This window comes from Plectropomus leopardus, chromosome 9 (genome assembly GCF_008729295.1).
Source record: "Plectropomus leopardus isolate mb chromosome 9, YSFRI_Pleo_2.0, whole genome shotgun sequence".
Classification (NCBI taxonomy): Eukaryota; Metazoa; Chordata; class Actinopteri; order Perciformes; family Serranidae; genus Plectropomus; species Plectropomus leopardus.
Window position 1 is genome coordinate 1,936,653 of NC_056471.1, and position 27,703 is coordinate 1,964,355.

Consider the following 27,703-nt stretch of genomic DNA (forward strand, 5'->3'; position numbering starts at 1 on the left):
TTCCTATGTTTTTAAAAGAAATTGAGCCAGTTTGCTCAGGTTTCAAAGGGTTAATGACAATGCTGAGTTTAAATGGAGCAGTTCTTTCAAGAAATTCCTATTTTACCTGTGAAGTCAAAAAAGCTAGTTGTTTTCAGGACCCTTTTCTGAAATGAATAGCCCAAAATCAGATTTTACTGGCCAAGTATGTGAACAAATACAAGGAAGATCTATATCTGTAATAAACTATAAAGCACCAGAAACTCTGAACACATGCATTAGTGAATACAAATCCTTCTGACATGCTGTATCTCCAACCTCTCATTTTTCATAAGAATGGTAGAGAAACTGCATTAATGTAAAATTCAATCCAATTTAGTTATTTTCTGGACTTTTCAGGTATGCACTACTTCAGACATCAGCGCACTGATGAGACGGAGAAGATGAGATGATGAGATGGAGACCCGCAGAAGAATGACAATGTTAGTTTTGGCCTCTTAAGGATCCAGAATGGAAGTCCTCTATAAGTAAATGGACTCTACTTGTAAAGCACTTTTCTAGTGTTATTGACCACTCAAAGCACTTTCACATTACATTGTCACATTCACCCATTCACACACTGGTGGCCGAGGCTACTGCACAAGGTGCTGCCGTGTTAAGGGTATGTAGGATTCTTTTCCCCGGTCCATTACAGGATTTGGGATGAGATCACTGAAAACTCTCCACGCCCTTTAAAGCTTCAAGTTCTTGGTCCTCGAGGATGCTCTTACCATTTCAAGGTTTCGATACATTGACCGATTACGTGGTTTAATGCTCTATGTCTTTCTAGCACATTGTTTCTAGCTACCATCAGAAGCCATAAATACTTTAGTTCCACAGTGCAAGCAGTATTCCTAACAAACACATACAGCAGAGGGCTGTGGGCTGGGATGGACCATCAGACCCATTCAGGAAGTACTCTACCCGAGACCAGGACCCATTATTGGGCAACGGTTTCACTCCCAGCGTCCGGCACATTACATTGTAGACGTCCACCGCTCGAATTGGACCTGCCCGAAAGTTTCGCTTGAAGTCTGGATGAAATGAAAACATAATTAGATATACATCTCAAATCAGTATCCTGATATAACAATTTACAATATTTAAACTAGATGTCAAGCTGAAAGAGCAGCAATACATGTCATTGCTCCTGCATGGTTCACACTGTCTGTCTGCCTCAAAAAACACCCAGGACTCAGCCCAGCTTGGGTCCTGGGTCATCTCTAGATTACTAGGAACAAACTCACTGTAGCATCTTAACACTGGCATGGCACAACCTGCTTTAGATACACAGGGTGTAGTTACTATGGACAGACAGCTACGGTGGCCTTAAAGGTTAAAACACAACCATCGAAGAAACCCAACATTTCAGAAAAGATGAATTAAAAAACCTCTCACAAAATGTAATAAAACAAGACATTTTAAGAAACACATTTCATAGAACGGTATTTCATAACACATAACATTTCACAAAAAAACAGAATCTAAAATTTAAAATTAAAATTTAATTTTGAAAAAATTAAAAAACAGGACAAAATCACAAAACACATCATGTGATAGAACAGTATATCACAAAACATAGCATCCTTTCACAAAATACATTGGGAGTTCACAAAACACAACATTTCATAAAACACAGCATTTGGTGAGACTCTAAACTACAACAGGTAGGACAGGACAGTACTGGACAATGATTTTTGATCGGTGATTGGATGCTCTGTACTTCTGTTTTTGGATTAAGCAGACTGGAAGCCTTTTGGCACATTACTGCCTCTCACAGATTCAGGATTATGACATAAAATACAACTTTATTTTTCCTGAGGGAAATTGCTGGTTTTAAGTGGCACAACTCTGAATGGTAAACCTTATTATTTTCACTCTATTCATTGGCACTTCGCCCAGTTTGTTTTGCAAGTGCTGCACAGCATTTTCCCTCTGAATATATATTTATTTTTGATTTTACTGTATACTCCCAACTTGTAGGAGCTAGCAATGTGCTGCAGAGCATCCAGCCTGCCAGAAAAGAGTGATTACTTCCCTTAGTCGCAGATTAGCAGTTAGGGTGTCAGATCAGCAACCAGTAATCACTGTCCAATACGGACTGACCTACTCTTGTTTGAGTCTCACCAAGTGTTGTGTTGTGTGAAATGTTGTTTTCTGTGAAATGTATTTTGAAAAATGGTGTTTTGTGAAATGTTTTGTAAAACGGTTGTGTTCTGTGAACTGTTGTATTTTTGAAAATGTTTTGTGAAGTGTATTTTCTTAAATGTTGTGTTTTGTGAAATGATGGTGTGATTGAACTCTCAGAGCCACTGTAGATAGCATTGTAATTCAGGCTGTTTAAGGTTTAAACAGGTTTAAAATAGTGTTTAAATTATGACTTGTTTGTTACCAGGTCCCATCGCCAAGAAAAAGCCTCTCATGTCGATGAACTCATTGTCGTAACCATGCCAACCATTTTGCCATGCTGAGGGCTCTCCGGAGTCATTTTTCCAGTATGGGAGTTTTTCCTTGTTCTGGGCGCACACACAGACACACAGACACACACGCACACACACAGAACTATTATAACTATAGACAGGACAATGTAGGCATTAAGGTTTTATGGATTTTTGATGGCTGCAACAAAATCAAACTACTTGTGATCCAGAACAAACAGCTGTGTAACACAGTACACGGCACAGTTGGCTTTCTGCATATGGAAGTTATATGGTTGAGAAAATGTAGTGCCCTGTGTGACTGTAACTACATGCAATGTCCACATAGACTGAAACTGATTTTTCAGGTAGGCCTAAATTAAATAGAAATGCTGAGCTTTGGGGTGGTAGTCCTGTCCAGGAAGCATGATGACCGCCAGCTACTGTATGTAATACACTAAGTAACTCTTACAGCCCCACTTCAAAAAAGCCTGACTCGCTTTACCCACCTTACTCACCCAGAATAACTTTAACTTTTAACTAGGCAGCTTAGATGGAAAGTCACGGAGGTGTTCATTAGCATGAAAAGGTTTACTGTTTACAGTTAGCTCCATGGCAACTAATCAGATGTGATTTGCTAATGCGGACTAATTGTCAGAAAGTAGTTGTGGAAAGTTTAGAGCTAGAATGTCTTGATAAATAGTCAGAAAGCCTTGGAATAAACACAGATTCCCCCCTCCCGTCTCAGTGTGTGTTCACTTCACATGCAGTTTGATGGAGTTAAAAACATGAGCAGATGAGGAGCAGCAGACTTCATCATAGTAAATTTGTTGATGCTTGTGAAATGTGACGTGGTACCTCAGTGATGAACCAGCCGGGCTCAGCCACCAGCGTCAGGGGGGAAACAAACTTCCCTCCTTTGAAATGGAAACGCTCAGGGATCTCCTGTCTGGCATAGACACGCATGTTAGGCACCTGGGACAATGCAGCATATACCTGGCATAACACACACACACGTACACACAGACATGCATTAACAGTGTTAACTCAGTTGTTTAAATATCAACCTTTTTTAATAACAATGCATCAAACTTTCCCTTGAGGATTTTGTGATGATGTGAATGAAAAAATTTATGTGAATTCAGACCATTCTTGAGGATTGTGCACAGCCTTGCAACTTTGTCAAATCAACGCAACTTTGACTAATTTTATAGAACAACTGTGCACAGACTGGGCTAAATGGATCCAACAGATATTGGACTTTCATGTGGGAGTCCATGGTTTGCTTCCTGTCTGAATGTGATCATTTTTCTACACCTTACCATTTGTGCCTGTTGCCTTATCCTAAGCATGTGCGTTTGTTGAAGTCGCCGTCATGTCTTTTTGTTGCCTACACATAACCACGGGCAGCGTAATCCCACCATGTGCTTGTGTTGACATCACACCAGCGACATCCCAGAACGTCAGCAGATGCAGAAGGATATTTAGAGTGTAATATGTAGACGTGGAAGTCCACTGCAAAGTGGCAGCATGTGATGACTTGGGATGCAAACGTGCTGTATATCCCTCTAAATCCTAGACACTGGACCTTTAAGGAGTCAACTCTCCGTTCCCTCCGACTCCCTGTGATGGCTGTGAGATTGTATGTCAGTGCAGATTCATTCGCATATCTTGACTGAATGAGTGTAAAATGGAGATTTATGACTGAGCATTTCCATGACACTGCCCACTGATTACTGTTAGGCCTGCAATAGATTACATTTATGATCCTTTATTTAATAATCTACAGCTGTTAGAAGACAGCTAAGTTTGTCGAAAAACTGTTGAAAACCTTCCACATAGCTTCCACTTGTGGATCCTCTCTGCTTGTCTCCTCTTTCCCTGCTCCTTGGAGCATTTAAGATACTGGAACCTCCCTGATGATGGCAGAACTCAATTAATTTCTGAGTGACAGGCCAGAGGACGAGGACAGGAGGGAGCAGAATTTGCAGGATTGTAAAAACCCAATATCTATAAAAACAGCATGTCAGTCCAGTCACATAACGTGTCATAACGTACTCTGTTATATGACAGCTGATCTCGTCCTCTGCTCGGAAAGTAAAGAGCTCCTGAATTTCATAGATTTCCAAGTTTGTGGACATTTACAGCCACTGTTCCTCTTCTTTGTATTAGCAACAGATTGCCAACAGCTGCTTTTTATAAAATTTCTCGTGGTGTGGTCACCAACATAATACGTAATCAAAACGTCACACCTCCCCACCGATGGTCACGTCTTTCAGGCTTTATGTTTAACACAGACCTCACTACGGTGCTGTTGAGTTTTTAAAAGAACGCCAGAAAGGCAGCATAATGCATAATGTGATATTCCCGCCTCAAACAGGCAGTGTAAAAGAGGGCTTTAGCAATAAGGGTCTCCTACTCGCCCCCTAGCGAAAATAATTCAGCATTATGAACAGTTTTATAATCGTCATTTGTGACTGTCATAATCACAAATAGCATCATGGCAGGACGGGCAATAGAGGCATACAGATGGCCTCACCTCTTGGTACTTGTTGTCTTTGGGCCACAGACTGACCACTGGCCCTCTGTCCATCATCTTGATGATGGCTGACATGTTGATATACTTTTCTAGCTCTATGACCTTCTCCATCCACTGCAGCTTTGTCATGCCATGGTCTGAAAACAGCACAATGTTCAGCTCGTTCACCATGTTTTTCTCCTGCAAGGACACCACAAGCAACCCAGACAGATGAAAATAAAACTACATGACAGGAAAAGCAGTTGTAGCAGCAAGTGTTATAACAACAGGAGTGATGTTACTGACTTTGATTTTGCTGTTGAGCGTCTGCATGGCGAGATCCAGCTGTCGCACAGCTGTTCTGACCTGATGAGAGTCTGGACCAAAGTGATGGCCCTCAACATCGATTTTCTCGTAATATATTGCTGCCATGCCCGCTTGGCCTGACCTGGGCACGCATGCACACATGCATACCAAGTGCCCGCACGCGCGCGCGCACACACACACACACACACACACACACACACACACACACACCTGTTACCATTACTGTCATTCATTAAGTTTAAGGACTTAACATGTTTGAAAATAGTATATATATGCTGTTGAGTAGGGCTGGGCAATGTAAAGAAATCGTATCGTGAGACTATACTGTGTATCCTCCTAGATATTGGATATTGTTATATCATAGTATAAATGGTTGTTTTTTTCTGAATCCAAAGGTTGCATTACAGTAAAGTTATATACTTTTCTCAACTTATTAGACAGTTCTACTTCTTTTATAACTTGCCTTTACCCACTTCATTATATCTACATTAGTAATGATTATTGATTAAAAATGGAATTGTATAAATATTTTTTAAAAGTGACAAAAGTCATTCCTACTATAGTGTTACTTAAAAACGGGAACTTACTAAAAAAAATTGTAATGTTCGATTCTGTCTCCTAGTTCTGTCATTGATGATGTGCTTTTGAGGATATTTAAAAATATCGAGATATATATTGTGTATCAAGATATAGCCTAAAAAAAATCACTATAAAATTTTCAGCCATATTGTGGATGTTTATGCCATATTTGAAGAAGAAATTCCCTTAAAGCGTTCCTGAGATAATGTGTTCATGAGAATGAGATGGACATACAGTGACCAAAATCTGTTCAGTTCATTTGCAAAAAAATTAAAGTTGACAGTCATGTCTGATGTGGATGAATGAGTTTCAATTCATGAATGGTGTAGAATATTTTAGGGATTAAAGACATGCAAATCTATAGCCTTAAATAGGCTCTGTTCAATGTAACAACTTTAAGTGAGCCATGGATCACAGGACGTCTAAGTGCTGTTACCTCAGGACATTGAGTGCATTTTCCATGGAGTCTGTAAGGTTTTTCTCTGTTGGGTTGTAGACGTATTCCTCACAGAATGATGGACGGACACCCAAAATCTCCACCTCGCAGCCTGAAGACACACACACACACACACACACACACACACACACACACACACACACACAAGATTACTGCATTATTTACAGACAATTTTTTGAGAATATATTACATTGCAAATAGTAGCACACAGGCTTTGGATTTACTTCTTACACCACATTAAACTTTAGACACAAATAAAACTAAAGCTGCAAGCAGCGATGAACGGGCCCTCGCATCCCCATGCAAGTCGAGGCTACTGGCGGGACTCTGAGTGGCATAATCATGCATTTCAGCGAAAGTTGAAAAAACTACGCAGAGAGTTTGGACCCTTGAGTGAGATGTTTCACATGATGAATTACGGAATTTGGTACGAGGGATATTTCCTGTTGCCAGTAGGTGGCTCAGTGAGTATCATAGTTAAAAGGCATGTTGATGTGTTAAGGGCTGCAGCCTGACCACAACTGTGAAGTTTGGGGCCAATCGGTCGATGCCAAGTGAAGTTACAACAACTTCCTCTTTGGCGGCCACCACTGGGTCTCTATGGCAACAGCGTTTATGGTAAACCTATACTTGAGAGGGAGGCATCATTAAGGTCTTAAAGGTTTTGTCACCAGTTTTAAAGTAAATCAGGTAAAATCTGTAGGAGCATTCCATCAAAGAAGAAAGCATGTAATTTCCATGACATTTCATGTTGCCAGTAAGGCGCACTATAAGCAATGGTACCGGTTGTCATGTAGATGTGTTCAGGGCAAGACTGTCATCAAACATGCAAAGTTTGGTGTAGATTGGACCATGTCCCTCAGAGTTATAAACTACTTCCTGGTTAATGGCAAGACATGGAAATGTTTGGCCAAGTAACAGCCACACGGTGTGACGAAAACTCACAAATGTAATAACTTTTGATGTCACAGGCCTTCCGAGAGGATGTTTTAATTTTGAAATCAATCGACTGAAATCTGAAGGAGAAGATTGAAACATTCAGTTCAAAATGGCCGACTTCCTGTTGGGTTTAGTGTATGGGTCCAAGAGGCTTTTTTATAGGTCTTGGGCTGTTACACATGCCTCCCAAGTTTTGTAGCTCTATGTGAAATGTACTGCAGGGGCTGCTTCGTTAAAATCTGTAAGGGGAGCTACAGAGCCATTTTGGCACATCAGTGCAAAAACAATCATATCAAATATCACCTTTTAGGACTTCTGATGTGTGTGCTAAGTTTGCTGAGTTTTGGTGCATGTCTTGCCTCTCAAAAAGTGCTTCCACTTTTATGCGTAATTTTGGCAACCATGTTTGATGAAAACTCAAAAGTGTCATTTCTGTGCATCATGGAGGTCTTTACAGTATTCTAATTGGATATGAGGTTAATTGAGTTAACGTGCTACAGGGGAAAAATCAAGAGTAAAAAAAGTAACTTCCTGCTACCAATAGGTGGCGCTATGACTAAGATTCAAAATTGCACTGCAGATGTCTTCAGGCCTGGACTCTTATCAAATCTCTGAAATTTTGTTAAGATCTGATCATCTGGGGCGAAGTTACAACAGTTTTTGATGTAATGTTGAAACATCAAAATTGTCCACCCGACTACGGTGATGCCTTTCAACAAAATCTCACAATATTCATTTTGCAAGCATTATCAACGTCTTAAGGAGTTTTTGAAACCATTTTGAGATCAATCGAGTCAACCTGCTAGGAGCTGGACGTCTTAGTGTAAAACTTTACCTTTCCTGTACCAATAGGTGGCGCTCTCATTATCGCTTAAAATTGTCCTATAGATGTGTTCAGGGCGGGACTCCTATCAAATATGTGAAGTCTGGGGCAGATTGGACCATTCACAGAGGAGTTACATACCACTTCCTGTTTACTTCCTGGTTCATAGCAGAACATGCAAATTAGATGCCTCATACGGATCACACGGTGTGATGAAAACTCATGATTTGAATAACGGTCTTATGAAGGTAGCCATAACATTTGAAGTCAATCTGATGTCTGAATCTCTAGGACAAGTTCGAAAAATTATGATCCATGAAAATGGCCAAAAATACACCAAAATTCAAAATTTAAAAAATCCAAAACTTCAAATCAAAATGGCCGACTTTCTGTTGGTTTTATGGTATGGCCCCCCCAAGAGACTTTTTGTAGGTCTTGGGATGTTACACAGGCCTCCAAAGTTTCACAGCTCTAGGTCAAACATGCTGTGGGAGCTGCTGCGTTGAAAATCAGTAGGGGGCGGAACTAATACATTTTCTTCCACCCATGCACAAGACCATTAAAATATCAAATTTTTCACCAGTATGCAAAGTTTCATGACGTTTTAAATATGATAAAGCCCTCAATAAGGCAATTCATTCGAGTGAAAAATAATAATAATTAGAGCTGCAAGCAGTAATGAACAGGCCCTTGCACCCCCACGCATGTAGGGGTTCCTTATAGAACTCCATCTGACACAGTTGCTTATCTCTGTGAAAGTTAGATAATCTGCCAGAGTTTTCTCTCTGGAGTGAGAAATGTTGTATTCTTTCCAGTGGCCACTAGTTGGCAGTGGAGGGGATATAATTTCCATGTCATCTTGGTGAACATCATTTATAGAACAAACCATGTACATTTCATGCAAATCAAAGAATAATTGTGTTAAAAGGTATACTTCCAGTTGCCAGTAGGTGGCACGTGGAAACTTTCTTGCCAGGTGGGTCAGTGCCCATGTGTTTGTCCCCACATTTTTCCAAAGAAATCAAATCATTTTGCTCAGGTGTCAAAGGGTTAATTGCACTGTGGGTTACATTTACTCCCTAACAGTGTGAGAACAAGCAAGCCATCAGGCAGCCTGTATGAACACCTGTACTGATTAAATTAGAGATGTACTGTATCTGTTCTGCCAGGAGCACGAGATGCAGTACAGAAAGCTTCAGCTGAGTGTTAACTGTGTGTGTGCTCACCAGGCCAGTAGTACATGAAGACGTTCTGTCCCAGTTTCTGCAGGGTGACCCACAGCGGCTCTGATCCGTCCCACCAGAGAGGCAGCCGGCTGTCCAGGTTGGTCCCAATCAGAAACTCCTTCTTGGAGGCTTCATCATACATGTAGTTTCCAGTCATGTGATGAATGTCACAGTGACGGCCTGACAAAAACACACAAACACAACAAACAACTGCATCATCTGAGTGTCAAAAGGCTGATATTGTTTTATTGTTACTGTGTGAATGCTGGAAGCAATACACACAGGAATAATACCCGAGGTATGTTCTTCTACATCTTTATTATTATTTCTACATCACATTTCTACATCACATTTTTTTGACTTCTTTCTTTAATTGCAAGACAAAACACTAAGAGGACAGTTAACACACATTTATGAGAGAACATGGTGATTGCAGGCATAGGCAGTGTTATTCAGATGCTCTGTGTGTGTGTGTGGGGGGGGGGGGGGGGGCACAAATGCAGGGCTTTTTTAGTAAAATGCACTTTTAATTCTTAAAACAACAAGTATATTATGCAAACACTGAGCTGGCATTACTACACAGCAACTCAATAATTGATGGTGAAGCCCACAAATTAAACTAGAGCAGGCTTTATCTAAACCAGTCTACATCCATATCTGCATTACACACACACTTTCACCCCCGACAGCACAGAAGATCACTACAGCCCCTATAGTTTAGTTAGTGTCACCAATTCAGTATCATTGCTTCTCTTCCTAAATTATGATATTCAGAAATAGCCAGAAAAGTGTTTTTGCAAAATATTGTGATGTCACAGTGAACCTTTTGGATTTATAACATCATCACCTTATTATTTTACCCTTTAAGAAATGCTGATGAAATTTTGTCAGAATTAGCAATTAATTCTTGAGTTGCATAAAAGTGCAGTTGAGTCCAATTGCACTTTTATGCCAAATTGGAAGAAACTTCCTCAAGGTGTTTTTGAGATGTTGCCTTCACAAAAATGAGACAGATAAGGTCACAGTCACCTTGACATTTGACCTATGACCACAGAAATCTAATCAGTTTATCCTTGAGTCTAAGGGGACATGTGTATCAAATTTGAAGAAATTCCCTGTTTTTGAGATTTACAAGAAAGTAACCGGTGGACTGACAGTCAACCCAAACACCTCCTGCCATGGCCGACTCCACCACAGAGGCATAGAAAATAAATACATTTGTATTAAAGTTAGGCCCCGAGTAAGCGTCAGTAGATTTGATGCTGCCACAGAGTCACAGACAGAGGAGAGGAATTCAGAAAGTATTGAGAGACAGACTAACACACGGTTGCTTGGTTGTGTGTGTGTGTGTGTGTGTGTGTGTGTGTGTCTCCAAACAGTGATTCTGTCAAGCGGCAGAAAGTGCTCTATCAAAACACACACATCAGCACATCATCAGGGGGCAGGCTCCAAAACTCACATCCCGTCTGCCAGGACGGGATGTTGTATATAGGGCTTAGTAAGATAGGGGAGTGCAACACACACACACACACACACAATGTCAAACAATGAATGAAAATTGTTACATCTTATCTTTCATACAGTTTCATACAGTTGCATGAATCTAACTTATTCTAAGTCAGTGATAACAAATGCTAAGATGTCCTAAAATAAATACAGTGATGTTGTCCTTAAATAAAAATGTAACATTTCCTACACATGAACTAGCATGCTGTACTCAGGTCCGAGGATATTTCAGTAAAATGTTACATGGGCACTTCCGCTTAAGCCCTTTGTTAACTTGAATGGGGATAAAAATAATTCACTCGTGCTGCTCTTCTTCTTTCTGATAGTGGAAGGAGTCATTTTGTGAGTTTGTGATTTCAAGCTGAAACAAAACAGAACAAAAACTCCTGCACATGTTCTCCGCGCTTGCGGTACAAAGATTCTAATAAGGTTATATCCTGATGAAGGTCTTTGAACTAAAATGTTGTTATTAAAGTTCACTCTTGCAGGAGAACAGTGTGTGGGAGTTTTTGTTCTGCTTTTGTTTGCCCTTGGTCTTCTTCTACGCACCTGCCAACCTACAGTTTTCACCCTGGAGGCTGAAATTAAACAGAAACTCCATACAGTGTGTCTCACTTTATATATGCTTCCCAAAGGCAACATTATTAGAAATCAATCTGTAAATTTCAATTGTTATGCGGATGACACGCAACTATCTATCTATGAAGCCAGATGAAACCAATCAGTGTCTTCAGGACAAAAAAGCCTGGATGAGACGCAATTTCCTAATTTTAAATTCAGACAAAACTGAAGTTATTGTACTTGGCCCTAAACCTCTGAGTTATATCTGATCAAGATTTATCCTTTGTCTCTCATATAAAACACACTTCAAGGACTGCTTTCTTTCACTTGCATAACATTGCAAAAATTATACATATCCTGTCCCAAACAGAGGCCAAAAAATTGTGTTAATGCACGCATTTGTTACTTCTAGGTTGGATTACTGTAACTCCCTATTATCTGGTTGCCCAAGCAAATCTCTGAAGTCTCTCCAACTGGTCCAGAATGCTGCTGCTCATATACTAATTGTGATTTACAACATTCATTGCACGTCTGTCCGCCTGGAAGAGGGATCCCTCCTCAGTCGCTCTTCCTGAGGCTTCTACCATTTTTCATTCTACCCCACAAAAATGGGGAAGATTTCCCTTGGTTGATGTGATGGTCTGAGGGCAGAGGGATGTTGTATGCTGTAAAGCCCTCTGAGGCAAACTGTGGTTTGTGATAATGGGCTTTATAAATAAAATTGGCTTGACTTGACTAACATAGAACCAAACTAGCTGTCCACAACAGCATAACGTCAGTACTTCAGCATTTCAACAGGAGGCAGCCAGTCCATGGAGCAGACTAGACAAATGGTGACGTTAACTTTAACATTTAATAGAAAAATGGACTTCTCCAACACCAGAAACATCTGGGCCAGACTTGTAACTGTCACAGACTACAAGATGACAAACAGCAGTGCTCTCTAACAAAGAGCAGTAGCCCTCTCCTCTCCTCTGGAATTCTGCCTGTCAGTTCTAATTAAGACAGACTTTGAGTTTGGCGAGTTCGGAGCTCTTGGGGAGGGGCAGGAGTGCAGCAAAGACTGAGATGGCAAAAGTAACAACAATTGGAAAATAATTTAACAGGTCTGGAAGGGCCTGAAAACCATCTCTGTTTCTTCACATTTGAGAGACTTGAGGAGTTAGCAGCAAGCAACAATTCCCTTTGTCAGATTTGAAACGACTGTGTGTGGGCTTTTGGGTAACATGTAAACACTGGCGTGCAGATATTGCAAGCTCTCACGGGTCTTGTGCAAGCATGCATACATGAAAATGGCTCCGAAACAAAGAGCTGCAGGCTACCACGAGGCTAGAAACATGACACCAGTTAGGTTTTTCAAAACAACTTGGCATGTCAGGGCTTCAGGACACTTGGATTACTTCATGTTACGACCCTCATGTATACGTCTAGGGACAAAGAGAAGCAATGCAGTGCTGTGGTTTTAAAACAGGCGGGAAAGCCATTTATTGTTCAGTGGTTGCGTTGAATGAATGAACCAGCCCAACATCAACAAGCGAGAAACAAAGGGAGAGGGCGGCGGGTGGCAGCAAATCAAAAACCAAGTAAAACAAATCTTATGCCTACCAAACCAAACCCCACAGCTTACTGTGTTTTTAACTATAAGGGTGAAGAGCTTTAACAACCTACCTGTCTACTCTGATACAAACCTGTTCAAAACACAAGTAGTGCAACCACCCATAAGGTCTAGTGTTTTAGACAATTAGTTACCTGAGTTGTGGTGCGATGACAGAATGTATTAACACAAAATACAAAAGCCCAGCTCCCTTGCACATGAGTTAACATAAAGTATCGAGTTAACAACCATAAGTTAACTTGCATCAATCAAGCCATAAAAACTCAGAGGCGAACTGCTCAAGAGTAAGCACAGCCGCCACTGGCAAAGTCACGGCGGACTTAAACAGTCACACAAAGGGAAAGGAAGGAAACACACGATTGGAGCAAGCACTCATCGAGAGGGAGGAACAAGGGACAGCTGGCATCACTCAATTGGTTGGCAGGAAGCCGTGGAAAGGAGGAACAGCCGAAGGTCAAAGGCAACCCCAGAACACGGAAAGGGAATCCCCGATGACATGGCGAATTCCCGATGACATCACCGTCCCCAGTCACACTGTCGAACTGCAGTGCCTGTAGCACCCATGCACATAAATTCAAACCACTCCTTTTGATGCACAAAATTCACACTTCAATAATTCCTAGGGAGAGCATCAGTAACAACAGTATGAGCCCTTTTGTGCTTCGACACAAGGTGTACTCCCATGCAAGCGAGGCGCAACGCAGGAGCTGACGGGCGAGGCCAAACATGCATGTGCGGAACACTGAGTTCATGGTCCTGGGAGAATGATGCAGAAGACTCTTTTTACGAGGGCAGAATACCCAATCTGGATGAATGGATGGGTAAAATGTGGCACGGCAAGTACAGGTGGACACGTGGAGAACAAGAGCAACAATGATAACAAACAACAAAGAATATTGCCAAAGACACGCAGAAATGTTTCTGTTCGAGACAAAATGTCATTTTGTTTCGCAAATTTCAAACGAGTGAGCTGCTGAAGGAGTTCTTTTGAAATTTGGGAACTCGATGAGCGCGCACTTTGAAGAGTGGCATGGCCCACGGGCAGACCATCCTCAACATCAGGACTCGGATCACTTTCGACAAACAGAGAACACCATTCAACAGAAGTAGTTTCATCTGCTTTTTCAGCTGTGGTTTGTCATGGGATTGATGCAACTTTAACACGTCTCGGTCCCACACAGGTCTTGGGGCGCCGGTCAGGCATGTTTTCAACATGATTTGTACTCACAACAGTGGAGCATCGTCGGAGATTCGAATCTGGCTGCTGAGCTGCTACGAGTCGCTCCTGAGTTACAGGCAGCAACAGCTGTGCAGGATGAGAGACACTGGAGCAAGTTACCGGCTCCAGGAGGCGAATCAGGTGTAGTCATTATACATCAGATTTGACTGTTTTGTAAACAATTCAAGGTCAGTCTGTCTCTGATTTTCATCTGCGGAGCCAAGCTTTTGTGCCTGAGCGCACGTAATTACGCACAACAGAAACAAGCCGGCCTAGATACAATCATCCATAGGATCAGAGGATGGAAATGAGGGCGGTGTGTTTAACACTTCAAGTGTCGGAGTTACTCTACCTCCCGCCATTTCATTTTCCATTAACATGGCAATGCCACCGACTGGCAAAGCTGGGCAAACAGCTACTGGGAAAAAAATGGTGACAAGGTCAGACTGCACGTGATCATGGTGCAATGGACGTAAAACACTGCCCATTTCCACACCTCTGAGAACTCTACTGCATCCATAAACTGACCACTGAAACAGAAGCACCTCAGCGAGAGGAAGTGATTGAGAACACGCAGGGTCATGCTAAATCTGAATCACTTGCTTTACCTGAGAGTTACACCAAAGCTTTAAACAAAAACAGCTTAAAGCAGGAATCAGGATCATCATTGTCTGTACACAGTTTTCGACGGGTTTTGCACGAGCTGGAATTAATCAATCGACGCCCTTTGGCTTCCCAGAGACAGTTGCTGCTGCTCTTTGCGTTTTAACACTAGGCATGACCCGGTTTGTGACAATAAAAACATTCTCTGTCTTCCTTGCGAGGAAGAGGAGGACTGGACACTTTTGCACCATTCTGAGTGGTTGGTGAGGAACGGGGTTTTTCCAGAGCCGGAGAGGAGTACAGAGCCTCGTGTGTAAGCACATATTCCTCTGCCAAAACATAAGGTAAGATGAAGTTTTCACCTCTTGTTCATTCAAATATATCACAATGCCCTCTGGCAAACACTCTTTAAAGTCTTCTAGAAGCATCAGCTCATGGAGAGAAACAAAATCATGTACATCACATGCTGAACACCATTTATTGAACAGGTTCCCTTTGTCTCTGGCAAACTCGACGTGAGTCTGTGTGTGGGTCTTTTTGTGTTATCTGAATTTTTGTCTGTTAGCCTCCGGGAACAAATTATAGGCACGCAGAATAGCATCTTTCATAGTGTCGTAACTGAGGCTGTCCTACAGAGGGAGCACCGAAACTACCTCTTGGGCTTTGCTAGTAATTTTACATTGCAATAATAATGGCCACACATCAGAGGGCCACTTCAGAGCTGTAGTGATGTGCTCGAACGCAGTGAAATAAAAGTCCACTTCGGTTTCTCTGATTGTCAGTACCAAAGCAATGTCCTTACTTGTATTAAATGAATTAGAAGAGAGAGAGCTTGGAATCACCAACTCCGGTGTACATACTTTTGAGTACGGTTTTGTCTGCCTCTATTTCCAACCTTTTCACTTGCAGGCAAAAATCAAGCTGCGCTTGGCAGTCTTGCACCTTCTCCTGAGCTTCGAACTGAAGGTGAGCAAGGCAGACTTTTAATTGAGCCTCATCCTGAGACCCTGACGAGGCAGGTGAGAGGGGATCAAAACGAGGAATCGTGACAGGGGTTTTTGCCCAGCCCTGTGCCTCGCGAGCAACCCCCCAGGCTGCCTGAGCCACCAGCTCTGAACGGGGGGGGGCGGGGGGGCCTCTCTGATTGACAGTTGTGGGTGAACTGTCCCCTTAATACCCATTAAAATCGCTTTTCAACTGAAAAAGTGGTTTGTGGGTTTAGTTACTTCAACATCTCTTACTAATTCAGTCTCTCTTTCAAACTTGGTACAGAATTATTCAGATCGATATTTGAGTGCTGCTTGGATGGAGACAGACGGTTATTTGTGATGGTCATTGCGTCTCGATGGTTAAGGGGCTGAGATTAGCATATTATGTTTCTATCAGTGCTGATCAGAGCCGTAGCCGATAAATTCACATGACTACTGCAGAGTCATTTGATCAGTGTAATGTATCTTATATAATCCTAATTGAATAATCCATGACATTTGTATAAACTGTATTTTTTACTCTTTATATTTGTAGTATCATAAAAAGGTCTGATTTGAAATTTGAGGATTAAGTGAACTATAAGTGAACTGGCTGTGGGATCTGATGTAAGTTCCCGTCATAAGAAGTTGTTTTTGCCAAAAGGGAAGAATGTGGTGGAAGGTGTTGATTCCGATATGTCCGCAGAGCAGAACACGATATCCTACAATTTTAGGAAAAGGATATCTTGTCACTTGTTTTTTACTAAAAAAATATCACAACAAGAGAGATTGATGATGCACAGATAGGGGTAGCAGCTGTTGTCTATGTGGAACATTAAAAAGTTCTGATGTCAATACAGTGTTCAAATATTCACAGTGGAACAACTAAGAGACCAAGTCAATTTAGGGAGGTTTAGATTTAACCATTTACCGAAAATCATTATACGGAAACAGAGCCTAACTCAGGGCACAACTTATCAAAGACGTTCCTACAGGACCGTTTCTGTGACTGAAGAGGAAACGCAGCACAGGGGAGGAATTTGAGCGGAGCTGGACAGAGACTATAAGCTGTCCCGATGAGAGTGACATAGGGACAGCTTATCAGAGGACGGTGTGCACGAAAAGACCCCGCCTCCTTGTCAAAGCGGAGCACCACGCCTCTGTTTGTCCACTGAGTTCACGTCCTTCGGGGGGGCATGTTTTACAGAGCGACCTGCCTTGAAACAAACCCCCTCTAATTTTTTTAAGAAGATCCCGTTCACCCAACGACAGACTGACTCACACAGTGAAAATGGCTGCCCACTCACCTCTGCTTTCTATCAGTGTGGTCACTGCAACCACTGCTCAAATTCCTCCTACACTAAACATTTTTTTCACCCACTAACAGGTAAAAAACACAAGATAAATTAATTCATCAACCACAATATTACCCATGTTATATACATGTTAAAATGTCCATATGTGGGCCAGACCAAGTGTCCCCGAAGTAACAGATTGCTGAACACAAGAATGCTATTTGCTAATGATGGCCAAATAGAACCTCATGACCCATTTTCTTCATTTTCTGAGCCCACTAGATGGCGCTAAGTGTTCAATAAAGGCTTTAAAGGTAACTGACTTGCCATTTATTGGGCCTTTTCCTTTAAATGCAGAGTGCCAAGTAGTGGGTCCAGAATATATTTTTAAAAAGGGAAAAAAGAGGTTTATGAGGCTTCATTCGGCCATTGATACTATTCACAATCAAAATATGGACTATGCAATAGTCAGACACAAACCACGGCTCATCTGCATCACTTAATTCTGGAGCATTAAAAAAATCTCCCAGAGGGAGGGAGAGATTGAAGGGAAGTCTTTTAGATACACTCAAAAAGGACAGTTGAACCACACGCACTTAATGAAGAACTGAGCCTCTCATGTAAACCTGAGCCTCTCATGTAAACCTGAGCCATTTTTCCTTAAAAACATGGAAAGAGAGCAACGAGCAGCTTAATGAGAAATGGCCCAAAAATTGGTAAGAAATAAGTAAAAAGTTAGAAGAAAAACACTTAAAATAAGAAAAAAATATTATCAACAAACACAGGACAAAACAAAAACCAAACAACAAGAAATGACCTTAAGAAAGTGCCAACAAATTAAATAATCATTATTTTTTCTGTAACATAATTTTAAATATATTTCAAAGACTTATAGTATTATTGTATATTTATTATAGAATAGGGGCCACAAGTAGTAGTCCAAGACCATTTTCCTTCACACATCACACACCACATCACATTTTTATTTTTATTCTTTTCCAGTTTGTGGAACATTTCTTGCTAAGTTCATAATGTTTTTTCCTGTGTTTCTGAAAGAAATCAAACCAAGTTTCAGATTTCAGAGGTTTAAATGGTAGTGAAAAATGTCTGAATGCAGCACATGAAAACAGATGTTGATCCAGGTGTTAAAGGATTAAGAGGATTCAGTATTAATATAGGCAACATGTATTTGATTGTGGTTTCACACTGTCACACTTCCTTTTGGATTAAGTGCTGTCATTGGTCATTGGATTGAGTACCTCCCATTCTGATTATCCAATGACCTTTCACCGTATAGAGGAGGTTATTGAAATTTTTCAGTCTGTTCCATAATTGTTTTACCGTGATGAAAACGCAGTGCGTGTTGAAGCATCGAAACGTCATTTGCAATTATAATTTAAAGAATAACTAAACCCCCACCTTTGGCTTAAGTGCCTCATCCCTGGAATGTAAAAAAAGTCTCAAAAAATGGGCAGAGCTGGGAAGGGTCTAAGACATGCCCAGTCACCTGATTATGCTGCCTCTCAATCCACAGCACCTCCCTACCTTCTCGCACACACAAAGTAGTCAGTAGGAAGCCACATTTACACTACCTGTTTAAGGCGGGAAATAACGCCATTATGCCGCCTCACCTTTCTGTAAATGAGGTGCAATCGCAGAGGGAGGACAGAGTGGTCTGGGACCATGGGTGGCACGGGTGTGACGTTTTGACGTCATGTTTATGTGTGCGACCCACTGAGGGAGATTTAAAAAGCAGCTTTTAGCATAAGCCACTAATTCCGAAAAGATGAACATTAGCCTTAAATGTCCACAAACTGCGAAAACAATGAGATTCAGGACCTCCTTACCCTCAAGACAGAGGACGAGATCAGGTGTCATATAAAAGAAACGGTAAATGATTGTGATTGACGTGTTTTGCCTTTTTTATTGTTTAGAAAGTGCTGCCATATATTATATGTCACGCAGGACACTTGTGTGTTTATCATGCATTAGTACACACTAAACGCGAGTACCCCCAGGCTGGCCCACTGCAGCACAAGTGGCCCACTGTGCTGCAGTAGTCAGCCGTCGCTAGCTGTTATTCCTCATACTTATTTTTATTATTCCAATTCTTATTCTTAATCTTCCGCCAAAATTTTAAGCCACTATTTATTAAAGCAAAGCTGCGGGACATACAAAAAATACATCAAAACATGCGGAAAACTCAGGAATAGGTTGCTATGACTTTTCTTGGACATTTGCCAAGCTGTTTTCCCAAAAATCCCAAAAACCTGCACAAAATTTCCCATTCAAAGTAAATGGAAAGCCTCCGGAAATCGCCGTACAAAGAGCTTAAGGTCATGACTCTCTTCGCTCTTAGAACATCGCCATACGTTCACATAGAGAAATGATTCAAACTTTAAACAGTTCACCAGGTCGTGAACTGTGTTAACGTAAATGGAAATTTTCATAACTTTTATGGTTTTTACGAAGCCATATTGTGAGGTTTTTCGGACATTTTCAGATTTTACAAAGGTTTCTTAAGGGCGGAACTCTCATCAGAGATCAGAGCCACTCTGTCACTAGAGTGTGGAGGAGCTGGAAAATAACCAAAATTTTTCTAAACAAACTGCCACTACTCCGACAGCGAGCAGCGAATGTACACGATTTGTACAACACAACGTAGGAAAACTTGTGGTGGTCAGATAAAAGTAGGTTTGAAAGCTGACAACCCAACACAGCTGGCTCATGGGGCCTCAAAAGGAAGGGAGAGCCAAAAAAATCCCCTTTTACGCCAATACAAACTGAGATGAGAAATTTCTGGAAATTGGCTGTCACAAGCTTTTCTTTACACAGGGATTTGGGATATGTAGCAGATATTTTTCCAGACAAAAATGATATGGCTGCATTCATTACAACCTCCTTTCTCTTCCCGTTGCAATATTTTGACTATTTGGTGAAAGGTATGGCTGTGAAATGGAGGAGTTTGACAGGGGCATTTCCATCAAATTTAACTGCCTCCTTTGAGCTGACCTGAGAGGAGGGGGGTGAGGAGGGGTGCAGATGGGCCATTAATTACCATGGCAACAGACACTCTTACACACACACAGCCACCCTGGTGCCCTGGTGTTTGCGTGACTTCCAATGCAAAGTGATGCCTGGTCCACTTGTCCAGTAGTTATTAATGGTTAACTGACCCTTTATATCCAATCGTTGGCCCCTGTGGCCCCTCAGGTGGAGGGGGCCCTTTATTTGCCCTGTAGCAAATGAAAGATGCCAGGTAGGAGGGGCCACAAGTAGGCCATCGATTGGTCCCTGTGGCCCCTCAGGTGGAGGGGGCCCTTAATTTGCCCTTGCAGCCAATTAAAGATGCCACTTACTGATTAATGGCCATTAATTGGCCCTTGTGCCTTGTGGCCCTGTGTGTAAGTGTGGCCACCCCCTCCTCCTCCTCACATACATTAGTGGCCCCTCAGTAGCAGGCACCCTTCAAAATTTCTGCCGAAATTTTCTAGTCAGTCTTTACTCTTTAAGTGCTCCAGTATTTTCTTTGGGTGCAGTCCTTGTGAAGTGACCCATTGAACTGTTTGCTGTAATCCATCCACTCTGTGAAGAGCTGAAGCTCAAGAGATTCCTTCAGCTCTGATAGTATTAAAACTGTGCGCACAGAGAACACCACAGAGGCAGATTGAAACAGAGCTTTGTGTCACTAATTTGCGACAGGTATCAGGAAGCATACTGGAGCATATTTCAGCTGTCATTGGGCGAGAGTTTTTATATAGTCCATGGACAGGTTGCCAGACTATCACAGGCCCAACACGTAGACACAGGCGACTATTCACTTTCACATTCACACCTACAGGCAGCTCAGAGTCTCCGATTATCCTAACCTGCATGTCTTTGGACTGTGTTTGGAAGCTGGAGAACCTGGAGTAAACCCACACTGACACGGAGAGAACATGCAAACTCCACATTTTAAAATAATCTGTAATAATATAATTGTAATCATTTGTTCATTTCATCTTCAAGGCACAAAGTAGTGGAAGGCAGTCTTCCCAAGTTCAGTATTTACGTGAGAGCTAGCTACAGTGAAATAGGCCTGAGATCTGCTCTGGTGTTTGAAATATGTTAAGTGAAACAGTGAGATGACATTTTCAGGATAACTGTTTAAATCTAAATGACTGAATGCAGTTGTCTTCTTGTTTCTACCTCACCACAAAGAACACAGTGATAAGAAACATGTTTATATCAGGCTGTGATAAGGTAGAGTGAGCACAATGATAATATTTAAACACTGAAACACAGACTGAAAATCAATCCTCACTTTGATGAATAACGGAACAAACAGAACACGTCTCTGTTGTCTTGACTTGAATGTGTTAATTCTAACACATCTGAAGAGAGGTGTGTGTGTGTGTGTGTGTGTGTGTGTGTGTGTGTGTGTGTGTGTGTGTGTGTGCGCATGACCAGAGGAGAACAACAACATGACAAGTGAACAGTACAACCTGTTCAGCCGTATATATTCTGTCTCTTATCATACACACATCATGCCACCTCAGAGGAGTCAAAACAGTGTTGCAGACTGTTGGAGCCAGGAGACCTACTGGACAAAGTCTTCTTCTTATCTGAACCTTAGCTTCCGCCTCTGAGCAGCTGATCAGTTTTTAAATTCACACTTCTGCAGTGTGAGGATTCTGGAATCAGGGGACAGAGTTGTCTCGCCCCAAAACAGCGTCTGTAGAAACAGACAGCTGGCAGGACAGGACCAATGGCTGCATGCATGTCATGTTCTGACAGCATGTCATATGTGAAACCGGCCTCTTCTCAGTCCCAAGTCATCAGAACCTTCTGCTGTGTTATCGACCGAAGATCCTAAAGCCAAAACTCACCTTTTGCGTCTGCATGATATGTTGCTGGACTGCACCAGATCAGAACGCAGCCAGACAGAAATGGTTGTTACCACCCAGCTATTAGGGAATGTTCCCACAATATTGGCTCACATTACATAAAAGCTGCAATAATAAAGAAAACATGTTAATTTAATGTTCAAGGAACATTTTAAGGATGTTTATTATTTAAAATAATGTTCTTGTAAGGTTAAATGCTGACTAAGATATAACATTTTAACTGCAACATTCAGAGGATGTTTTGGTGAGAGGTGACAGATCAGAGAATGTTCTTTTTCTAAAATGTTCCCACAAGGATACATGAGAACAAAGAAAGACCAGTTTCAAAGCAACATTCAGAACATGTTATTGAGGACTGAGATTAGGGCTACAACTAATGATTATTTTGATAATCCATTATTAGGTCGATTATTTTTTCGATGAATCGGATTAAAAAATAAAAATAGAAATAATAATAAAATAAGCATTTTATTTTTTCCCCATCACTTTGTTCAAAAACAGATTATCATTGACAACAGTGCAATGCAGTGCAGTGTTTGTTGTGCAGTGGGAATGAGGCTTTGATAAATAGGAAGGACTAAAATACATAAAGGTTTGAGTAAAACAAAGAGGTCAAACATTTCTTCCACAGCGTCTCTGTTAATAATCCACACACAGTGAAGTTTGTACGCTCCGCTGATAAACAAGAGACTGACACAGCAGCACTGGGCCTAATCATCATCTCTCTCTCTTCCTGTTTTGCTCTTTAGTTTTGACACTAAATTTAAACTTTTTAAAACGCTGCTAGAAATTTAATACAAAACTAAGGTTACAATATCATACCTTTAGTTCTTCACCAAGTATTTCCGATTTAAGACTGATTAAAAGTCATTTTACTTTCACATCCTTGTATTTATTCATTCATTGATTCATTTTCTGTAACCGCTTGTCCTCGTAAGGGTCGCGGGGGGGCTGGAGCCAATCCCAGCTGTCATCGGGCGGAAGGCGGGGTACACCCTGGACAGGTCGCCAGACCATCGCAGGGCTGACACATAGACAGACAACCATACACGCTCACGTACTTATTTTTCATTTATTATGTATACTTCCTGTGTTGTGGTGTTTTATGGGGCAGGAGCTGGAGGATAGCCTGTTTTTTGATACCCCAGGAAATCTTTTTCACAGCCTAAAAATGTCAGGTGATGCTGTTGGCAGGTGTAGTTCGGTCGAAAGAAAATAGTTCCTACATGAAACTGCTCCCAAAAAGCTCTGTGGATAATTTGAGAAGCTGGCTCATGATTTCTGAAAACAGACATCGCTGTTGAGTTTCTCAAGTTTATTTTTTGGCGCTTTGAGCACTGCAAGTCCTATTTAGTTCCATTAAACCAGAGAGAAGGCAGACATCTCTACAGCTGGTATCTCCAACACTCTGCAACTCACACCAAAACTATCTAGGCTGATAAATAAGAGCACAGGTAAGAGGAAAAATATGTGTTGTGATTTAGGGTGAACTGTCCAGGGTGTGAGGTGACATGGAGCTGGGCCCCAGCAGTCTGTGCTGAGAGGTGACACACTGATCTCACTCAGTGTTCTGCCTGAGAAGCTCACAGGACTTCACTGCACAAAGGCACAGCTGTGTCAACAACTGGCGGGTTTTGCCTGCTTCCACTCAGTGATCCCTTCAACAGGTCTCTCCAGTCCAGGCCAGACCAAAACCAACTCACAGTCATCTGCGTACAAACACAGTTCTAAAAATGTTTTGACATGGTGTAAAGAAATACAGAATACAATGATTTGCAAATGTGTTTTGCCCTATATGTGACAGTAAAGTTGCAACAGAAGACGGGGAAAGTTGTGGGATTCCTGTAAAACATTCACAGTTTAACAGGTAAACTGGTTACAGACCGATAGTCATGACTGGGTGTGAAATCTTCACATGGCTCAGTCTTTCACAAGTTTCTCAGCTGTGAGGGTCAAAGGAAAGAGGGATGATGTATGCTGTAAAGCCTTCTGAGGGACATTGTGATTTGTGATAATGGGCTTTATAAATAAAGTTGACTTGACTTGACAAGGATGGCACAAAGTTAACTAAGAAAACCCATCAGTTTAAGAACGTTTCTCCGCATACAATTGAAAAGAATTGAGAGGTTTAACCATCTATCAGCAAGAGTCCAAAAATCCACAGAGAGAATCTCTGCACATGAGGGGCAAGGCTGGGAACTAATATTTAATGCCCATGACCTTTGACCCCTCAGGCAGCACTACATTAAAAACCAACATGATTGTATTAAGGATATTATTCCATGGGCTCAAAAACACTTTGGAAAACCACTGTCAGTAAACACAGTTCATCGCTGCATCTGCAGATGTAAGTGCAGACTCTACTGCAGAGTGAAAGCCAAATATCAACAGCATCCAGAAACACGGCTGATTTCTCTGAGCTCATCTGAGACAGAATGACACAAAGTGGAAAGTGGTCTGACGAGTCCACATTTCACATTGTTGTTGGAAATCATGGACATTGTGTCCTCCGGGTGAAAGAGGAAAAGGGGCGATGTCCAGAAATTTCCAGAAAACAATATTTATGATTCTCTTAAAAAAGAAAAAAGAAAAAAAAAATACATTTTTTAGCACTTTGTTCGTTTGTTAGGTTTTTGTTTACATTTATTTATTTATTTATTTATTTATTATTTTGCTTATTTTCATATAGTTTCTTTGTGACTTTTTAGTAATGACTTTCTTGTCAAGTTGTATGTTGCCCCCTTTGCTCAGGTATCAAAGGGTTAATAAAGGATTTTTACTTATAATCAGAGAGGCCCTGATGCCTTGCACACTGCCAACCTGTAACATGGGCTCCTGGCTGTATAAATGCAGTTAAATTACTTTACACCACAATCAAACTAACTAAACTGGAATTTTGTTGGATTTTGCAAAAACAAACAAAAAACAAACAAACAATAAACAAACAAAAACAACATTAACGCTGTAGTTGATACCTTTTACTAAAAATAACTTTTGGTCATATTTGCTGAAAGTGTTCCTGTTCTTGCTCCTACTGACATTTACTAGAATCTGCTGCAGCTCAAGGAAAACAACCAATCAGAGATGTGGGGTTTCTAACGCAGCTGTTAGTCATGTCAAACCTGGCAGCTCAGACCAAATATGAACCAAGATTCTGTTCTTGCATCGCTTATTTTCTCACCTCAGATTTTCTTTCTTTTTAGCTGTCAAATGAGAATGTTTGCTCTGGCTGGTGGGCAGTGTTATGAGGGGCTCAGTGACTTCAAAACTGTTCAGTTATTTTATAATGAAGGTTTGTTTGTTTCCCAGGCACAAATGAGGCAATAAATAACAAAAAAAAACAACAAGTAAACAACAACAACAAAACATCAGCACCAATATAGGTCCAGAATTACACAACCAGTGGATCCCTGGTCAACATTTGTTCAGACAAGGGACAAAATTATTTATTTTAACTGTAAAACAAAAAAGGAGTTTAAATTCAGAATGGAGTCTAAAACAGCCATACTCAACTAATGGCCCGTGGGACAAATCTGGCCCCTGATAGGGCGCCAGGCGACCCCCAACCATTTACTGATTCACAATAAATATAAAGTGATTGACACTGTGTATTGTTTTTGTACTTTTAGTCCAAAAGGTGTCAGAGTGTAGAAAACAGCATCAAAATAGAGCTTGTTGATCAAAAAAGTGCCAGTGGAGGATCCCCCACACCCCTCAACAGAGGTCCTAGATAAGACCCTTGGTACCTAAAATCCTAGAAATGTTCTAAAATCCTACAAACGTGAACAAATTCTGGAAACATCCTTAAATCCTAGAAATGTCCTACAATCCTAGAAATTTCCAACAATCCTAGAAATTTCCAACAATCCTAGAAATGGCCCAAAATCCTATTAACTTACAACAATGAAATGTCCTATAAGTCCGAGAAGTGTTCTAAAATCCTAGACTGGGGCTGCTGAGACTGGCCCCTGGCCTCCAGTCATTTTGCAAAAGTGGCCCCCAATCAGAGCCAGTTGAGTATCTCCGCTCTATGAGCTCAGCAGACCACCTGAACGACGACGACCCCCCCCCCAACATAACACACACACACACACACACACACACACACACACACACACCTGTCATCAGCGAGTAGTAGTTCGGGTAGGATAAACTCGGGAAGTCTGGCGTCATGTAGTCCACTTTCACTCCATTGCTCGCGAGCTCGGCAAATCCAGGTAGCGCGTGAAGATCGTCCATGTAGTCATACCGAAAGCCATCGATCAGGAAAACGAGTAACGGACGGGCTGCGAGACATCGCTGTCCCGCTCCGAGCAGCAGCAGCAGCGGGACGAGTCGCAGAAGGGACACCGACAGAGACATGCTGAGCGGGGACAGAGGACACCCGGACAGTCGCTGCATGGACCTGGATATGAGCAAGGGACTGAGGGGGAGTTGGGGGGAGTGGACCTCTGCACAGTGCGGTGGGTGGGGTCACAATCTGTAAGGGTGACCATGATGACGCGCAGACATGCGCCCTCAATCCACGTGCCAAGAGGAGAGAAACCTGCCCGACGCTGTGCAGTGTACATTCAGGACAGTTTAACCAAACTACGAGCAAGAAGCCCGATTCAAGAGCCAAAGCAGCTCCATACACACAACTTGCAGATTCTGACATGGGACTGGTTTCATTCTGTTCCCACAGCCCCTCTGCTGATGACACCTCCTTGATCTCAATGATTCCACATAAAACTGGTGGAAACGTGGTCTGGTTCACTAAAGAACACCAAGCGTGCATGAATCATGAACCGAGCAGATTCAAGAACCAGAGCAGATTTGCTGGAAAAGGTCTAACAGATCGGGGAGGTCGAGAGACCCCAAGTCCAGAGACAGGTAAAGGTCTGTATTCCAAAGGTCAGCAGTGAGGCCTTTAAATAATCCTTGAGCGCCTCCTTATGGACAGATAGAATATCCTGGGTCAGCAGGTTTATTCCTTTTTAGTGTGAAGTTCAATTAAGGTCTCAGCCAACCGGAGAAGCACACCAAAAACAGCTCGATCTGGTTTCCAGCTTCCTGCTGTGCAGGAGACAGTGTGAATCTGACAGTTGAGCATCGCCTCGTCAGCAGGATGTGGCCTGAGAGACTCGGTGTGTCCATGAGACTTTAAGATTAAGAATATTGTTGCTGTTGTTTTTTCCTGCCTGTTGATATCCATGGCTTTGGTTCATTTCATGCGCTCTGAGTATACTTCTCTTTGATTTCATTTACTGTGTGGATCAGTTACAGAACTGAGTAAGTTCTCTGTTACTGTTATTGATACATGAGGCAAATTCATATTTCTGCCCAGTTTAGTTTGTTTCATATGAGAAGACTGGTGGTAAATTGCATAATGATAATAAAGCATGTTTTGATATTTGATCATGTTGCAGACACCGCATTTTATCATTTGTATGTGGTAGTTAACCCTCTTAAAACATCGCTTTTCTTGTGCAGTTTTAGACGCCTTTTACAACTATTTAACCCTTTGAACTCTGAGCAAACTGGTAAGAAATGTTCTACAAATTGCAAGAAAATGAACAGATTTAATTATCTTTTCAAAAAAGGGGGGTAGAGAAAAACATCTAGAGAAAAAAACGCTAGCAATAAATTATATTTATTATTATTATAATTACATATCTGAAATTGTGTTACAGAATTATAATTTGTGAAGAATTTTTCTGAGTTCGTTTTATTGTTTGTTTGTGACTCGTGTTAACGCATGTAGGAG

At 41.5% G+C, this 27,703-nt stretch overlaps 1 protein-coding gene across 1 annotated transcript; it reads right to left on the bottom strand.

The window, feature by feature from the left end:
- On the bottom strand, positions 1-26,371 carry enpp6 (ectonucleotide pyrophosphatase/phosphodiesterase 6). The gene is made up of 8 exons (XM_042493664.1): positions 26,076-26,371; positions 9,305-9,484; positions 6,296-6,407; positions 5,260-5,401; positions 4,975-5,154; positions 3,294-3,431; positions 2,411-2,534; positions 1-1,052 (listed from the first exon to the last, which is right to left on the bottom strand). The coding sequence occupies exons 1-8, from the start codon at positions 26,356-26,358 to the stop codon at positions 847-849; spliced, it is 1,365 nt and encodes a 454-aa protein (XP_042349598.1). The 5' UTR covers positions 26,359-26,371; the 3' UTR covers positions 1-846.
- Between the last annotated feature and the right edge of the window lie 1,332 nt (positions 26,372-27,703).

Bases quoted from the DNA above. Each gene is read 5' to 3' on its own strand.
- enpp6 (XM_042493664.1), bottom strand. From the start codon at position 26,358: ATGCAGCGACTGTCCGGGTGTCCTCTGTCCCCGCTCAGCATGTCTCTG. The intron at 5,155-5,259 runs GTCAGTAACATC...GTGTCCTTGCAG, and splicing joins CGCTCAACAGCAAAATCAAA to GAGAAAAACATGGTGAACGA. The intron at 1,053-2,410 runs GTAACAAACAAG...CATTTCATCCAG, and splicing joins TTTCTTGGCGATGGGACCTG to ACTTCAAGCGAAACTTTCGG.